This window comes from Canis aureus, chromosome 20 (genome assembly GCF_053574225.1).
Source record: "Canis aureus isolate CA01 chromosome 20, VMU_Caureus_v.1.0, whole genome shotgun sequence".
In the NCBI taxonomy this organism is placed as follows: domain Eukaryota; kingdom Metazoa; phylum Chordata; class Mammalia; order Carnivora; family Canidae; genus Canis; species Canis aureus.
In genome coordinates, this window is record NC_135630.1 from 49,552,343 (window position 1) to 49,572,050 (window position 19,708).

The 19,708-nt window shown below is 32.2% G+C and overlaps 1 protein-coding gene across 10 annotated transcripts in view; it reads right to left on the reverse strand.

Annotated features, from left to right (window-relative positions):
- Nucleotides 1-19,708, reverse strand: part of LRP1B (LDL receptor related protein 1B) — a 1,828,472-nt gene that overhangs the window by 323,937 nt on the left and 1,484,827 nt on the right. For all 10 annotated transcript variants that reach the window (XM_077861563.1, XM_077861564.1, XM_077861559.1 and 7 more), the window contains 2 exons: nt 10,249-10,438; nt 7,211-7,415 (listed from right to left, as the gene is read on the reverse strand). In XM_077861563.1, the coding sequence (XP_077717689.1) occupies nt 7,211-7,415; nt 10,249-10,438 (395 nt within the window). The remainder of the gene's footprint in view (nt 1-7,210; nt 7,416-10,248; nt 10,439-19,708) is intronic.

Consider the following 19,708-nt stretch of genomic DNA (forward strand, 5'->3'; position numbering starts at 1 on the left):
ACTTAGGTGACCATCAACTAAAAGTAGAATGATCTAGTTCAATATATAAGAACTCCACTGTAACCAGAAGCAAAGAAACTATATAATTGCACAAAAAATAAAGAGAAAGCAATCCAAACATGACACTAAATAAAGCCATCAATCATAATGGAAGAGAACAAGAGAAGAAGAAAAGATCAGAGAAGAACTACAAAAAAACAGCCTAAAAAATTTAACAAAATGGCACTATAAATAGCTATCAGTAATTACTTTAAATATAAATGTACTAAATGCTCCAATCAAAATAAATAGAATGGGTATCATTGGTGGTATTTTGAGCATAGCTGCCATCAAAAGACATAGCTGAATGAATTACAAAAGAAAAGTTTCCTGTCTATGTTGTCTATAAGACAGTCACTTCAGACCTACAGATATACAGACTGAAAATAAAGGGATAGAAAGAGATATTCCATGCAAATAGAAGCAAAAAGTAATCTGAGGTAGTAATACTTATATCAAACAAAATAAACTTTAGAACAGACCATACATAACTAGAGACAAGGGCATGACATAATAATAATTCCAATAAGAGAATATACTAATTGTAAATATCTATGCACCCAACATCAGAGTACCTAAAAAGATAGAGCAAATACTAACAGACATAAAAGGAGAAATTAACAGTAATACAATCATAGTAGGAGACTTTATACCCCAGATACATCAATGAATAGATCATCTAGACAGAAAATAAATAAGAAAACATTGCCCTTAAATTACACATTATTTTAGATTAGATGGACTTAATAGATATATATAGAACATTCCATCTAAAAACTGGTCTATATATTGTTTTCAAGTGCATGGGAAACACTCTCTAGGATAGATCACACATTAGGCCACAAAACAAGTTTTAATAAGTTTAAGAAGAAGTATTTTTGCCTACCACAACAAGATGAAACTAGGAATCAGTTACAAGAGGTAAACTGGAAAAAAAATCACAAAAATGTAGAGATTAAACAACATATGGTACTAAACAACAAGAGAGTCAATGAAAAAAAAATCAAAGGGGAAATAAAAAATACATGGGGACAAATGAAAATAGACACAAAATATTCTAAAATCTATGGAACCCAGCAAAAGAAGTTCTAAGAAGGAAGTTTAGTGATATATTCCTACTTATAAAAAAAGAAAAATCTCAAATAAACAATCTAACCTCACACTATAGGAACCAGAAAAGAAAGAACAAACATAGCCTGAAGTTAGTAAAGGAAGGGAATAATCAAAAGTAAAAAAAAATAAATAAATAATAATAGTAGGAAGATAATAAATAATAAATAAATAAATAAATAAATAAATAAATAAATAAATAATAAAATAATAGGAAGAAGAATAACAGAGTAAAAATAAATGAAATAAAGACCAAAACATAGAAAAGATCAATAAAAATAAAATAAAGTTCTTTAAAAGGATAAACAAAATTGATAAATTTTAGCCAAATTCATCAAGAAAAAACAAGAGGATACAAATACATAAAATCTGAAATCGAAGAGTAAGTTACAACTGACAACATAGAAATACAAAGGATTCTAAGAGACTACTAGGAACTATTGTATGCAAACAAATTGCACAACCTAGAAGAAAATGATAAATTCCTATAAATATACAATCTTCCAAGACTGAATCAGAAAAAATAAAAATGTGAACAGTATAGTTACTAGCAATGACATTGAATCAGTAGTCAAAAAACTCCCAAAAAACAATTTTACTTAAGCATATGAAGAATAAATAATACTCATTCTTCTCAAATTATTCCAAAAAGCTAAATAAAAGGGATGCTTCCAAATTTATTCTACAGGCCAGCATTACCCTGATACAAAAACCAGTCAAAGGCATTCCAAAAAAAAAAAAATATATATATATATATGTATATATATATATATATACACATACACACACACATATATATATAGGCAAATATCCTTCATCAACATACATGCAAAGATTCTCAACAAAATATTCAACTCAATTAAAAATTAGAAGAGGAATTGAATAGGCATTTTTCTGAAGAACATACAGAAGGCCAACACATATGTGGAAAGATGCTCAATATCACTAAACATCAGGGAGCTACAAACCAAAACCACAATGACACAGTAGCTTATACCTGACAGAATGACTAGTATCAAAACAAAACAAAACAACCAAGAAATAACAAGTGTTGGCAAGGATGTGGAGAAATGGGAATGGTCAAGTGTTGATGGTAAGAATATAAACTGGTACAGTCACTATGGAAAACAGTACAGAGGTTCCTCAGAAAATTAAAAATAGTAATACCATATAATTCAGTAATGTCACTTCTGGGTATTTATCCAAAAAACAAAAACTCTAATTGGAAAAGATAAACACACCCATACATTCATTGCAGCATTATTTACAATAGCCAAGATATACAAGCAACCTAAGTGCCCATCAATAGATAAATGGGTAAAGAACATAAAATATATATATATATCACAATATTAATTCAGCCATAAAAAAGAATGAACTCTTGCCTTTTGTGAAAACATGGATGGACTTAGAGGGTATTATGCTACATGAAATAAGTCAGAGAAAGTTATATACTGTATAATCTCATTTATATGTGGAGTCAAAAATATAAAACAAACTGACAAAACAAAAACAGGCTTATAGACACAGAAGAAAACTGGTAGTTGCCAGAGGTAAGGGAGTTGGGGGGATGCGCAAAACAGATGAAGGAGATTAGGAGGTACAAACTTCCAGCTATAAAAAAAAAATAAGTCACAGGGATTAAAAGCAAGCATAAGGAATACCGTCAATAACGTAATAATTTTACATGGTGACAGATGGTAGCTAGACTAATTGTCTGATCATTTTGTTATGTCTATAAATATTGAATTGCAATGTTGTACACCTGAATTTACTGTAATGTTTTATGTCAACTACAATTAAAAAAAAATAAAAGACACAAATGAAAACAGTTTTTTGTCAAGTATTGGTTGTATTTATAGTCAAAGATTAACACATTTTCTCTATCCTAGGTCTTTAGGTAATACAGAACAATTTCTGTGGAACTCCATGAGCTTTTATTAAATAAAAAGATCCTTATTGGTAAACATGGACTCAACAGAATTCCATTTTTTAAAAGACAGAATAAAACAAAAGCTACTAGAGATTATATAACCTTGAAATCTTTGTTGTTTATATATTCCTATTGTTTCTATAATCCAACTAGCCAGATGCATATTTATTAAAAGCCAGATGAGTGGGACACAGGGACTTTACAAAACTTGGTAATGTTCACCTAGCCAGTTAATACCAAAAGTAAGGCTTAAATTCAAAATTCCATTAAAAGTATAATTTTAATGGCTTAACTAAACTTTCAATTTTGTATTCTATCATTTATTTGGAAACTTAATTTTTAAATGTTTGTACCTAAATTTAATAATATCAGTTTCAAATCTGAATAATAAGCAAACATTCAATTCTACTTTTTCTAGTTGCACAATTTTAGATGCACCTACACAATGGGAACGTTAAAATTTGAAAGTGAAGGGGATACTGAGAGCAAAGATAAAATCCTTACAAAATATGCACCATGAAGAGGTGTTGCATTATGTCTAAACCTTCAAAATATTTATTCAGCAGTTTTAGACAAAAAACTGTGATAAATGTCCTTGCAATGATGGTGGGGTAGCATGTTGATCTTCCTCTTTTGAAACAGCTTTGATGACTTTACTTCCAAGTGATTAGCTTGTTTTGTCATAATAGAGGAAATTAGAAGCAGTATTTTTAAAAAGAACACACAAATTCTAGGTAGTTTTTAGAGTACTGTTTTAAATGGGACAATGTGTCACTGAGATTTAGATGCTTTCCTTCTCCATCAGTTTCACTAACTTTTTTTTAATGTGTATCAAAATGAGTGATGTGAACTGAAAAGCTATGGATTCGATTTTGAAAAGGGGCAAATCTACTTGTTTTATTAAGTAAATCAGTAGTACCTTAGATTTTAATAGGCCTATTTTCATATTCAGTAATAAAATATTCACCTGTGCAAAGGATATATAACATTAAAGAAATAGGAAGAAACAGGAAAAATAAATTTATTACTAGCTGCAAGGCATGCAGAGGTGGCCATACTTATACATCTAGCTACATCTATTTTTCTAACTAAAAATGCTCCCAAGTATAGCATGATGGTTGAAAGCACTGGCTCTTGATTGAATAATACCACAGAGCCCTTCTCTGCCATATATGTGGCTTAGGTGTTATTGAACAGCTACTAAGCTTCTCTGTGAATTATTATCTTCATCAGTTAAGTGGGAATAATTATAATAATGCCTACCACATAAGAATACTATGAAAATAAAATGAAATATGAAAAGCTCAGCGCAGTATCCAGAGCACTGTTAGCATTCACTACCTGTTAGCTAGTACAGTGATTAATAGGTTGATATAACTCTCAGAAGCCTTAAAAAGTGAAAATAAATGATATTGTATTTTAATTAATAAACAGTCTCTAGGTCAAATTTTGTAAAAAACATTAGAGGATCTTAAAAATTCATTACTTATTTTATTAGCAAAAATAGACATTATCATATTGTTCACTGTAGCCAGCCAGAAAGTATCCTGGTTTAGACAGGGATGCAAAATGGAAAGTTGAAATCTTAACTAGGCATATAGTTTTTGAAATGTCAAAAGAAATATTTTAAGTTAAATTAGAGATCTGATGACTGAACCACTTAAATTACCATACATTAGAATATACTGTGGAGGTAAAAACAAAGTAGGTATATAAAAAAGGAATTGAAGTGAATAAAGCAGTGCTATAAGGCACTGTGGAAGCATTTTTTCATACCAGGATCCAGTAGAAAATAGTACCACATCCAGGGCAATAATTTTCCGGACTGATTTTTTACAAGTATTACCCAGTAGTTTCATTTAGAGTTTCTTTGCTATATCCTGGGCATATACTTTTGTACTGGATCCTCATAATAACCCTGAAAATTAGGTAGAGAATCTGTATATTGGAAAACTATAATTTATGAAGATTAAATGCTTTACTACATGTTACATGGCCTCTATTTTTATTTTATTATTTTTTAACTGATGATGGCTAATTTTCATGCAATAGCTATTATTTTATTTTGTTAAGAAATTATTTAATTTATTTAACCAAAAAAAATGTATCCATTTCTCCCACTCACACCACCTTTTGCAACCATCAATCTGTTCTCTGTATCTATGAGATTGTTTTACTTGTTTTCTATGATTCCACATATAAGGGAAGTCATAAGTTGTCTTTTTCTGAGTTATTTCACTTAGCAGAAAGCCCTCGAGGTCCATCCACATTGTCTCAAATGACAAAATAGCATTCTTTTTTTATGGTTGAATAATATTGCATTGAATAAATATATCATATTTTCTTTATTCATTTAGCTATCGGCAGACACTTGTGTTGCTTCTACATCTTGCCTGTTGTATATAATGCTGCAATTAACATAGGAGTGGATATATCTTTTTAAATTTATATTTCTGTTTTCTTGGTTTAAATACTCAGAAGTGGAATTGCTGCATTATGTGGTATTTTTGTTTTTAATTTTTTGAGGAACCTCCATTCTGTTTTCCATAGTGACTGTACCGATTTATATTTTCACCATCAGAGTACAAAAGTGTTCCTTTCATCCTTGCCAACACTTATTTCTTGTCCTTTTGATAATAGCCATTTTAACTGGTACGAGGTGATATCTCCTTGTGGTTTTGATTTGCATTTCACCAATGAATAAGGTCGAGCATCTTTTCATGTGTCTGTTGGCCATCTGTATATCCTTTTTGGGAAAATGTCTATTCCATTCATCTGCCTTTTAGAATCATATTGATTTGTTCTATTGAGTTGTATGAGTTCTTTATATATTTTGGTTATTACCTCACAGGGCTTTGAATTGGAAAAGATAGACCAAGAATTTGATCACAGTTATTGCCTTTAACACGAACTGTATTCATCAGGTCATAATTATTATTCCCATGTGCCTTAAGCACTCAACTGTCCTATAATCAGTACTACCTAAAGTTGTCACTCCACAATAAGATGAGTGACCTGTACTAGAATGTAAATCAATGCATTTCTTCACTCATCAAGAAACTCTCTCACTATCTATGTTTCTCTCTCTCACACACACAAATGTCCATATCTATATACTCACATATATACACACATACAAACATATATGTATATATACAATTAGTTTCCCAGGGATAATTATATCTATAATATATATAAATATATATCATACAAAGGTATATATCTATATGTATAAATATATTTATAGGCATATATTCAATTGAATTAAACAGTATGCTTGATGGTGTAGATAAGGCATTAACAAACTATGCCCTGCTAGTTGATTGCCTTTATCCGTAAATCAAGTTTTACTGAAATACCGTCATACCCATTCATTTACATATTCCCTATGTCTGCTTTTAGTGTTGCAGTTGTGATAGAAACAATATGGCCCATAAAGCTTCAAATATTTACTATGTGGCACTTCAGGAAATTCAGTGGAGGAACGAAGAGCCACAGGATCATTTGCCCTTTAGGCATGTGCGGGGCTGGGGATACAAGGGTCAAGATTTCTCCAGTTTGTGTTACCACCCAGATCTTAATTGCCTGAGCTCTGAGCTTTCCCAGTTGCTAAGAATTGCTGTTCTCATAGAATAAAGGTACTATTCTACAGACCCCAAATACCTGCCATAAAGGTTCTACAGAGGCAGCATTAAACTGTTCCATTAACATTTTATTTGGAACCCAGAGAAAAGAGAATACATATGACCCTCACAGAATTCCCATTTTTTTTTTTACTTCAAAGCTTTTAGGTTGTTTTGAGGACCCAAGCATAGACAGAGGATTATTTTCTTCTTTTCCAATGTTCTTTTATCCCAGGGAAGCAAATCAATTTGATTTCACATTTAAAAATATATAACTAACAAGGCTTATGCAAATCACTCTGACAATTCCAGTTCAATTAATAATTAAAAGTAAACTTTTCAAAATCTCATCCAGTTTTCTTTTTCACTTTATATTCAATTGGATTGGTTCAAACAATTACAAATTGAGAAATCTCTTGATACACATATTTCAGGGAAGTACAAAGCAAATTTTTTTCAAATGTATTATTGTTTAATCTAGAATCAAGAAAATCTGTTAACTTACATGTCTCTGAGATCCATCATATTCACACCTTTCGATTTTTCCTAGGCTGCCATCTGAGAAATACAGCTTCTCTGCACGGTGGTCAATGGTGAGACCGTTTGGAGTGAGTATGTCTGTACTGACCACCACTTGAGCATTTTTCCCAGTCAGGGTTGATCTCATGATACTTGGATGCTGTTCATTCCAGTTGGTCCAAAACATTAAGCTAATTGAAATGAAAATTGTGATAATAAATTAAAATTTTAATTAACAATAGAAACAGTAGAAATGTGGTGAGGTTAAGCTGTTTAAAAGGAAGCAAAATTGTTTGTCTCGTATTCTAAAACTCTTAAGTAAGTCTAGCTATTAAGTGGAGATACATATATCATATATACATGTATATTTTTTTGAGCTTCTTAAATAAAACCTGAAAACTATTTCTGAAAAATAATTATCTTGTACATTCCCTCAAATAATTAAGTTGAGTCAGTTTGATATATAATGACAATTTATTTTAATCATGGACAAAACAGTTATCTTAAATTTTCTGTGAATTGCAAATATATTCTAACTTATTAATGTCATGTTTTAGCAGATTGAGTATAATTGTTTTAGACATCATTCTTAACCTAACTGTATTTCTTTTCTAATTGGTAAATATAAAAAATATCCTTCTCCTTACTGGTTTGCTTTTTAAAATTCTGCATTCTCTTTTATATATGTTTTAGAGAGATACAATTAATAAACTTTATATTTCTTTAATTTCTTTTTTTTCTCTTCTCTGTCAGTGTAATTTTTTATAAATGACAATGTTGCTTTTGGTATTCCAGATATTACTCTCACCTCCCTAAAAGTATTATCTATTACTTACAGATTTTATAGAATGTTTTAAATCAGTGTTCTATCAACCTAATTTGAGGAAGCCTTTACAAGTCACTTGAAGACTAGAGAGTCTGTTGAGTTTCAGTTTCTAGTCCCTATATTTATGGAAGCAGCTCTTCTTTCTTTTCTTCTTTTTTTTTTCTTCTTTCTCTTCTTTTACCTATAGGACTGTCCCTAAGAGTTTATTTGAAGACTAGTTGTTGCTCAGAATGGCAAAAAGAAGGGAAGGAAGGAAGGAAGGAAGGAAGGCAGGAAGGAAGGAAAGAGGAAGGGACAGAGAAGCTATCAGGAAAGCTGTTTTACTTATTTGAAAAAATATGCTAAGTATATTTTGACAAAAAAAGAAAAAAAAGAAAAAAAGAAAAAATAAATAAATATATTTTGACAAAGAAAAAGTATTTGAAATAATATTTCATAGGTACAGCAAGATTGCATATATCATTCCTATGTATGATCATTTAAAGGTCATATAGAATTACAACTGAATAAAGTTTTCAATATGGGGTTTTTTAGTATTATGCAAACACCAATTACAAAACAATACTTAAGTCACAACAAAATCTTTCTACTTGTTAATTTAAAATATAAACTCTACCAACTGAGAAAAGCTGGGTCAACTATGCTCTTTGTTAAAATGTTTCATAGCCTTTCCATCTATCCTGCAGAATATAAAAGCATTTGAAATGAACTTGTGTCAAAAATATTTTGTCCAATGACTGGGTAAATTTGCAAAAACAAATGGCATTTCACTTTCTTAAGTTACACAGTAGCTTTATCCACATACTGTGACTTTTAAAAGAAAACATTTTGGTATGTTTAATTCCAATTTACAGTTCACTATATGCAAGATGGAAGTGTAATGTTAGCTTATGTAGTAATATTATAGGATAAACCAGTTAAACTAATCATATATAATATAAATTATCAGTGATTGCCCTTATGTTTACTTCAAAATTGTCTTAGAAATTCCTTTGATTAGCTGCAGAATATTTATTATTGTCCTAAGATTCTCCTGGTGAACCATCGAGATCAGTGCAGTTGATTTAACAAGAAGCTGTATTGTGATATATCAGTGGTGTGAGCCGAACCAGCTCTGCCTAGGCATCTGAAGTCCTGTGTCCATCTGAACTAAGTCACCAGAACTGTGTGAGGAACTTTGTCTCAAGCTTCAGAGTCTTCATTTATAATATGAAGGTATTTAATTGAATTAAATCTAATCTCATTTCTAGCTCTGTAAGAGTATCTAGATGTAGTTATTCACACACTGATGAATTTATGCAATCCTTCTTTTAAGTGGTCAGGGTCAGTGTTTATCAGTAATTGTTTTTGTTTATTCTTCATTTTTTTCTTTACCACATTTAAAAAGAGCTCTTCAATTTCTGCTTACTGAAAGCCAGAGTTACCTGACTGTTATTTGATTAATTTAAGAACAAAAGGACTTTCCAGTAGTTAACAAATTTCTTACTATATGGAAGTAGAACTTCATAAACATCTTTGTTCTATATAACACAACTTTGTTCTTCTTTTTTTTATACAATTGCTTCCTTATGGCATCCACTTCAAACATGAATTTCTTCTAATTTGTTTTGGTTTTTGTTCTCTCTATATCATGGCCTGAGCATTTCTTCTTGTCATGAAATCTTGGTAAGTATTATTATAAATGCCTGCACAATATATCATCAAACACATGTGAACAACTTAGACGATTGTCAAGTCTTTTGATAATAAAGCTTGCACACAAAGATTTATTGTTGTTTTCTCTATATTTTCTCTATATTTCAATTGGACAGACTCGTTAAAATTATTTAATTATATTATAGAAATATCTTTTAGTTTTCAATACATGTTAATAGGTTTTTTTTCAGATTTATCATTTCAATCAGCTATGCATTAATGTCTTCTTCAAATACCTTTTCCAACACAGTATTGTTTCTATTTTCCCTTTCATCATTTACATTTGCTTTTGCTGCAATTCTCAAGGAGTTGATACCTAGCATTTCATAAGTCTGAATTCTAACTATTCACATTAATGATGCTCTTATTAAAGAATTAGCTTCATGAATTGGGAAAGGAGAACTTCAAAGAAAACTTGTATTTTAAAAGTTAATTCATTTTAAAATTAACATAATTTTGATAATCTTTGACATATGAGGAAATAACAATTCACTGTTTCTTACTTTTGGCATTCATCCAGGGCAAGCACATGCGGGTGGTCATCCTCTGACATGGCAATGACAGCTTCTCTGTCAAATGCTCCTGGCCGAGTCTGGTCCACTGTGTGTCTGGTGATGGATGAGGTAGTGGAGCTGGTCCAGTATAGTGTATCCCAAGCTCTGTGATAGGCAAGTCCTTCAACAGAACCCACATCTGTTGGGAGAAGGAAAATAATACATTTACACTTTTATCTACAAAAGATATAGTACCTTAAATGCCTTTTCTGTCAAGAATGAATAAATGAATATATAAATATCCATATATTTACATGTTATTTTAGCAATCATTTATTCAAAAACTCTCCAGAATAAAGACATAATTTTGGTGCCTGCAATTGATAGCTGATTACAGATAGAAAAACTGAGCTATGAACTGGTATAGTTGTCTGAAGAGCAGTTCTTGCAAAATCATGTCATTAAAATCTGAAACTTCTCACTCTCCCTCAAGAAAAAAATCTCAAATAAGCAATTGATTTTTATGTAAGAAAATGGTGTCTCTTTTTTTCATATCTTAATCATTAACTCTCAAAAAGTCTGCAATAATTTAGAGATGCTTTTGAAAATCATATGTTACATAATCATAATGAACTTTATTTTGATACTATATCTGAAGACATCAAGGAAAAATAAACACATCAAAAACTACAACAATATTGAAAAGCCAAATCTAACACCACACTTCCAACTATCAAACAATGGTAGAGAATGTTTAATAAGTTATTGTAGCAAGTTCTTTGATTCTATTCAACTAATGTGATATAAAAATAAAAGAAAATGAAATTAAATACCAGCTAATGTATGCTTTAAATGTTGTCAGAGAAGATAAATGGTAGTACACAGATTCCAGTACATAAAAGTGACAATGTGGAAAACAAGAGAAATTATTTCTTAGAACTGTATTCCTAATTACTAGGATAACACAAGATAGATCTTTTTTTTTTTTTTCAGAGGTGCTTTGAGTATCTTTTTTTAGTATAACCAAATTATTACAGTTTTCCTTTGTGTTGTCTATTTTCCTCAGAGTTATTACACTCAGGGTGTTTAATTTCAGGAAGAGTATATATATATATATATATATATATATATATATATATATATATACAGCTTTGGCAGTCATGCTAAGAAATTAGCATGATAACAGGCAGAGCTTTTCTACTGTTTTTCCTCTCAAAGAATCCCTGAAAGGAATTATTCAGCTATTCTAAAATTAGGCAGATAAAAAGGGTTATTTTCAGGTTTAAGATGGGTAAATATTTAGTTTCATGGTCAATCAATAGGATTTAGTGGGAGTGCAAAACAATATTAAAGTCTTTTAACTGGATTTCATTTATGTAAGTTTTGTCATTATTTTCTTCTACACAGAACAGAGAAAAATCCACTAACAATAAAATTATTAGCTACCATTTATTGGGCACTGTCTTTCTGCTAGGAATTGTGCTATTTTGCATGCGTCAATATATTTGTAAAGTTACTCTATGAAGTTTGTTTTATTGTTCTTTTTTTTTCCTAAGAAGAAAACTGAACCCCATGGTCACAGGACTGATAGAGTTAAAGATTATTAACACAGGTTCATCTGCTTCCAAAAGCCTGTATTCTTTAGCACTACCATTTAGAGATGGATTTATAGCCCCTATCACCTATTCTCAACTATACAAAGATGGAATCAAACAAATGACTCATTGGTTTCAATTTGTCCGACTCTAGGTGAATTGGACAACCGGTAATTTACTCTGAGTGGCCTCCTCTCAAACATTCAGCAAAACAATATGTAAGAAATTAATGTGGGTAGGGAAACTTAGGCCAGAGATGATGAGGAAAATTATGAAATACAATCACAATAAAATCTGTTCAACTCCTTTTACATGAATCATGGTGTTCTTACTTGAGGTGAGGAAGTGGGAGGTTGATGATGTTTAAAGATGTTTTAATTATGAATTAAAAAAATTATCCATTCTGCTGTATTTTTTACACTTTCAAACCATGTCAGAAATGAAGCTAACTCTCTTATAGTAAGCAGCATTATGCTCCTTCACCATTCACAAACAGAATGAGAAATGGCATAGCTCTGGAAAAATCTACATAGATTCATCCACTCTCATTCTGTATCTTCCCCCTCTCTTGGCTTTGACAGATCTTCTTCATAACCACCTTTCCCCTGGCACACCTGGTATCACCATTGAGATGAAGCTGTCTTTTTCCATAGATGATATAGGTCCAGGTTTACTAGAATACATAATACACTTCATTGTCCAGGTACAATCTCTTACTTTATTTTTGTAATATAAAGTTACTGACAGTACACTTAATCATAATCTGATGTTATATTACAAAGTATTGCAGTAATGCATTTTTTTCTCAAAAAGATTCTCTCTATAAAAATTTTATTTGTCATTAATAGAGCCAATTAAAGACATCTATAAAATTAAAAATCATGAAAAATATCTTAGTTGAGATAAGACATTCATGTTATTTTTATGATTATTTCACACAATGTGGGTTCCTGTGTGTTTGTGTATGTATGTATATGTGTGTATATTTGAACATTAAGGTAGAATAAGAACTTTGAGTTACTTGTCTTGGCAAATAATTATGTAGTTTGAAAATTAAAGTAAAATGCCTATCTATCCAGTAAACTAGCCCTCAAATATTAAATAGAATTAAACATCTTTTGGAACTCATGGACTGAGAATGGGCATTATATATATATATATATATATATATATATATATATATGATATATATCATATGTTATATGTTATATATGTTATATATATGTATAAAACACTGATATATATATATATATCACTTATTGGGCATTATCTTTCTGATATATATCAGTGTTATTTTTGCAACTCCATACTTATTGCCTCAGCAAAATAATTATATTGAAAGTGTGATGCACAACCAAGTAAAAATACTACCTTCCTATTCCATGCATTTATTTAAAAAAAAAAAAAAAGTGAAAGAGGTCCCTTCCCTCAATCCTTCTTTGAGCTGGGAATTAGGTTTGGCTAAGCATGAATGAGGTCCCGATACGTTTTTGTAGAAGAGGAGGCCAGTTCATTAAAAAATACAAGGTAGGCATTAACTCAGAACCATGGCTATATTTCATTTCCTGGATTCTAATTTCCACATAAATAAACAAGGAAATTGATCCTACCAGCCTGGCACACCAGTAACTACTCTGACAGCTACCCAGAAGACTTCATAGAGAACACACATTCATCTCATCACCACTCAAGAAGGGGCAACAGCTCCTTCTTGTCTTTATGGTGTTCAGGATAAGAGCTTACAGAATGGGAAAGGCAATGAAAGATTTTCTCGGGAGGCAGCTACAGGTACAAAACATTGCCATTCATCTGGCTGGAACAATAGTCACAGATTAAATCCTGTGGCAAAATTAACAGGAAGATAATATTTATTTTAAAGATGTGCTATAAAAAATAAAGATATGCTATAACTGCAAAGCATCATCATGGCCTCTCCTGTTGGAAGTATCGTATTCTCTTACTCATTGGCTTATTTACTAAAGCCATGAAGTATTAGAAGGTTTGTCATTTGAAATTGTATCAGTATTATAAAGCACCCTAATTTTGTCTTCAGGATTTAAAGACAGAGAGCAGTTTTAATTTTCAACCCAGGTACTAAATGAAGGTATACAAATGGGTGATAAAACATAAAACATGTTTGATATTATCAGCCATCAAAGAAATGCAAATCAAAATCATACTTCACATCCATTATGATGACTGTAATTTTAAAAGAAAATAACAAGTTTTAGCAAAGATGTGGAAGATGTGAAACCCTCATACATTGCTGGTGGGAATATAAAATAGTGCAGCTGTGGAAAACAGTGTGGCAGTTTTTCAAATGTTAAATATATAATTACCATTTGACAAAACAATTCCACTAGTAGATCCATACTCAAGAGAAATGAAAATGTATACCTACATGGACACACACGTTCAATGCAATTTTATTCATAAAGGCCAAATGCAGAACTAGCCCAAATGTCAATCAGCTGCTGAATGGATGAATGGATTGTGGTATATCTATACAATGGAATATTTTTCAGCAATAAGAAAAAATGAAGTACTGATATAAACTAAAACATAAATGAATCATGAAAATAGTACACTAAGTACAAGAAGCCAGTCACATTAGACCACTTATTCTACAATTCCCTTTACATTACATCTTTAAAAGCATAAAATAGATCAGTGATTGGTTAGACAGCATGGGGCGGGAGAATAAAAAGTAATTGCTAATTGGTATGAGCTTTTCCTGAAGAGTGGGGTGTGGAAAATATTGTCAAATTGATGGTCATTATGGTTACACAACCCTGAAAATAGTAATAGACACTTTAAATGAGTGAAATGGTATATGGATGATCAAACGAGGAGCACTCTTGAAGGAAATGTATAAAATAATATGAGAATAAGCATCAATAAATTGGATACAATTTAGGGTCTAATTTAATAAACACTTACATTTCTATTATGAGTCTAGCCACAGGGTTGCTAGACATAGCATATGATGTCAGTGGACAAAAATGGGTGTTTTAATTTTGTTAGCCAGTGAGGATACTGATGTAGTTTTAGAATATAGGTGAGGTTTAGTGGGGGTGAGGTCCAGAGCCAACGACCAAGAAAGAATACTTGAGCTGTCTGTCCTTGGTGCAAAATGGTGGTTTTATTAAAGCACGGGGACAGGACCCGTGGGCAGGAAGAGGCGCTGCTTCGGGTTGGCTTGTGAGGGGTGGCTGATTATATACTTGGGAGTTGGGGAAGGTAAGGAAAAGGGAAATTTTCAAAAGAATTTTTGTATGCTAAAGAGGACCTAAAAAAAAAAAAAAAAGAGGACCTATGAGATATTAGAGGCCTTGTCATTGTCAAGTTAAGGTTGTTTTTCCCTCTAGTAAAGCATTAACATTAAGATACTTGGGAGCTTCTTTCTGGAAGTTAGGTTATTGATAAGAATGCTTTTTTTCTTGCAAATCACTAAGACATTTTCTAAACTGAAGGAGACTCCTGTCTATAGGACTACGATGCCTATAAGTTAACTATTTGTTTTTCCTTTCCCTTAGCTTTATGGCAGCCAGGAGTGCCTGAGGAATGTCACACACATCCCACCTCTTGGGGGTGAGGGGGTATTAGAGGAGTGTCAGCTTGTGCTTTGTCCTTGCTAGCCTTCTGTTCCTTCATCAGATACTGTAGGAAATTAAAATACCTGCTAGTTTCTCTTGAGTCTACCTTAACAAAATACTTTACAAATGATTAACTCTGTGGGTTATTTCCCTTTTCTAACTATTCAACTGATAAACTGATTCTAATAGATTTTAATGTAGATTGCTTACTATAAATTGGACTACCACCTTCTGGTTTGAAGACATTTTTGTTTTTACACTAATAAATAAAATAAAATGATTATCTAAAATCTTTCAGATATAGGCTTTCATTTTTATTTCCTCAGACTATGTAAGGACATTAACAAATCACATACCTAATAGGTATCAGTAGAGGGTACTGGCCAGGGTAAGATCTGAACTTTCTGATATTCATTCAGATTGCAAATGGCCTACTAGAGACTGCCAAATATTGGAAATGGCAACCCTGATCACATCTAAACTACAGCAACAGCTTTTATCTGTACACTTTGCCCCAAATCTTTATGTTCTTATATTCTTGACTTTTAAAAACCTCAACATATTTTACTAGTCCAATTTACTAAAAACTAAAAAAAAAAAACAAAACACACACACAAAAAAAACTATATGATGGTTTACAGGTTTAAATAAGGGACAATTCTACTGGGAAGAAAGTATTGTTTTGTGACTAATTACCTGGAAAACAAAGGCTCTGCTGGAAAACTATTAAGAGTTCAGTAATATGGCAAGCATTAAATACATAAACCAAAACTAATAGCCTGATATTTACAAAAATAGCTATTCAATATGTAATGGAGAGAAGATGCCAATCCAAGTAGCCATTAAAGATGGGGTTCCAGTGAATGAACGTACCTAGGCAACTGCTCCATGTTTGACTACCTGAATTTGACCTTTCTTATGCCCAAGATATTATAAAAAATATCTTTCAAGAATGTGGTTATTTAACCTCAGGCCCTCATCCCTCTTGAGATACAACCCATTCAAAGGATTTGAACGGGTAATTGCTTTACATTACTCTTTTGTCCTCAAAAGAGTACTAAAACATGTTTTTCTTTCTAAAAACAAACTTGTTTGCAATCATGCAATCTATCTTGAACAAAGATAAGCATTCACTATTATCCCAAAAGTGGTTTTAATTAGCTGGAACCAGAATACCTCAACTATTTCCAAGTTAGAAGACAGTACCTGCTTTACGTTGCATAACAGAGCAGAACTATTTACTTGGGTTTGCCAGGGGGAAAAAAAAGAGGAATTATTTTCCCTAAGGGAGTATTGAAGCAAATTGAAACAGCTTGAAGCTTTTAGGTGACTGTATTTTTTTTTTCCCTTTAATCTTGTATGTGTGTGTCTATGTGTGTGTGTGTTTTCAGGTTTAAAAACATTAAAGATCTTAGTTTCTACCTGAACTCAAAATTCAGCTGAAAATTTTATAAATTCAGACATGAATTTATAATAAATTCATTTTATAAATTAAAATTTATAAAATTTTATAAATTCAGACATGAAAGGCATTCAACAAATGCCTTTTCTTGTTTCACCACTAATGGAAGCAAAGAAATTCAAGCCATGAAAAAAATGAGCATATGGTTAATTATAGTTGTGTCGTTCCTCCAGGAGTAACTGGAGATAAGTACTGACTCAAGGAAGATTAAACTAACATCGGAATGCCTAGGGCTTCCAGGCAAAACATAAACTCCAAGGTTTTTAAAACACTCAAGTATGTCATACTTCGCCCTCCAGGGAAAGGCTGGGAGACCTTCTATGTACAGCCTTTCTTTGAGAGATATAATTAGAAAATCACTTGGAACCCATCCGCATTTCCTTTGTGAGAATGCAGTAAATCTTCAGGCCAAAGTTACCAACTGAAATATTCTTGAGAAGCAGGTGTCTCTACCTATTTCCAAGTGTCTGGATAAAATCCAACATTTTTCCCTTAATCAATCCATACAATACAAAATGGTCTCAACATCAATTCCTTTACACATCAATTCCTTTACAAACAGAACAGATAATAATTTTTAATATCATATAAAAATAAAGGGAGGCCTTCTTATCCAAACTAAGATCCAGTTTCTCAAGATCCCATTAGATATGTGTTCCCGTGGTGTAAGGCCATCCTCACCTATTCATTGGTTACATAACTTTTGTAAATAATACTCTTCACAGAATAACAGAGGTAAGGCAGTGAGTGGCCAGTGACATTGTTGCACTAGGGTAAAGCTGGAACCCAACTGGACCAAGGGCAGAGCTGATTTACGGTAGATGATCTACTTGCCAAGAGACTATTACATACCCTGTCCTTAAGCTCTTAGGTCATAAAATCTCCAGTCTCAGAAAGAGGGAAAGACATGGTAATGTAAGCTGAATACCTATCTGTATAGCTGTATTTAATTTTGATGGACAGTACAGAGAGACCTCTTGATATTGTGGAGAAAATGAGGCTTTGTCCTCATTCCTCTAGTCTTGTAAAAAAATAAAACTCTTTCATGCAACCCCTTTAAAAACTAATAAATTCAAAAAGATACTTATTTATAAATGATTACTACTTTACTTTTTCTTTCTATTATTTTTAATGGGCCACAGAAAGTGGTCTTTTTTTTTTCTGTAAGAAAAGATGAGAACTTTAAAAACACAGCTTTGAGAAAGGTATAGAGATGAGGGCTTTGGGTATCTATAAATAGTATAAATATACATGGTCCTTAAGAGAAGCATAACATTATATCCAGCTTGAGAGCTATCCTTTAGTGGCAAATTAATCATTTCATGGAAAGTACTTGATGTACATCTGTCAATTGTCCATGTTTGGTTAAATAATAAATGTGGTATGCACAATTAATCATACTGAACACATACATGTAGCTTCTGCTAATCTTAGGGCCTTCTATTTTTTTTTTTTTTTTTCTTAGGGCCTTCTAAGTTGAATCCAGTTAAGAGTAGTTACAATGTTGACTTCTGCACCAGAAGCCTAGCATTTTATTGAGCCAATAGCCTATGTATTTCTTCTCTTCTTCCTCCGTCCTCCTCCTCCTCTTTCTTCTCTTTTTCTTCCCCCTCCTCCTCCCCCTCATCCTCCTTGGCTTCTTCTTTTTCCTCCGTTCAGCATTGCCTTTCCTTCTTCAGATATCTCATCTAACATCACTGATAGCCACTTTCTTTTTAACATCACTTCACTTCTGATTCAGAGTCTCACTTACTCCTTCAGGATTCTCTCATCTTCTACAACAATTATCTCTTGCCTAATTCTGCCTTCTGCCTGTTTTTTTGCTTGCTTGTTTATTTTTATATGACCCTTTAGTTTGTGATTTCAGACCTCTGACTTGAATCAATGCCATCCCTTCTATGCCATTCTGTTTCACAGCAAAATTATCTGTTTTGGCTTCTTGGCTCCCTCTTATTGATGGATTTCTGTGGGGTAGAGTGGAGTGGAGGAAATGTTATTCCGGACATCCTTTGTGGCTCTGCCAGTTCTTGGCTTTTTTTTTTTTTTTTTTTAAGATTTTATGTATTTATTCAGGAGAGACAGATGGGGGGGGGGGCGCAGAGACACAGGCAGAGGGAGAAGCAGGCTCCATGCAGGGAGCCCAATGCCGGACTCGATCCCAGGACTCTAGGATCACGCTCTGGGCCAAAGGCAGGCACTAAACCTCTGAGCCACCCAGGGATTCCCCAGTTCTTGGCTTTTTAAAGCTACTGTATCAGATGACTGGTCTGAAACAAAGAAGACTCAGTACAAACTAACCTTCCATATTCTAATGTTAAATTTGTTTCTTTACCTATCATATGTAAGTAACTTGATACAATATCTATGTTTTTAGCTATATAGAAAAATTAAAATTAAATAATAATTATTTTCTGAATGATTATAATACTTAGAACAAATATATTTAAATAATAAATGAGATATTTTTAATGGCTTTAAAAAATCAAAAGTAACAATAAATTGTCTTGATTTTTAGATTCCAAGTCCCTTTTCCTTTTAAAAGCTTTTCATGTAGGGGTGCTTGGGCAGATAAATTGTTCAAGTGACTTACTCTTGGTTTTGGTTTAAATCAAGATCTCCTGGGTCCGAGGAGGCCCACCTCAGGCTCCATACTCAGTGGGGAGTCTGCTTGAAGTTTCTCTCCCTCTGCCCCTCCCCACGCTTGCATGTACATGCTCTCTATCTCAAATAAATAAATTTTAAAAATTAAAAATAAATCAAAAGCTTTTAATATATAATAGTTTGTTCTCTTCAGAAAAAAAAAATGAAGTAGTCAT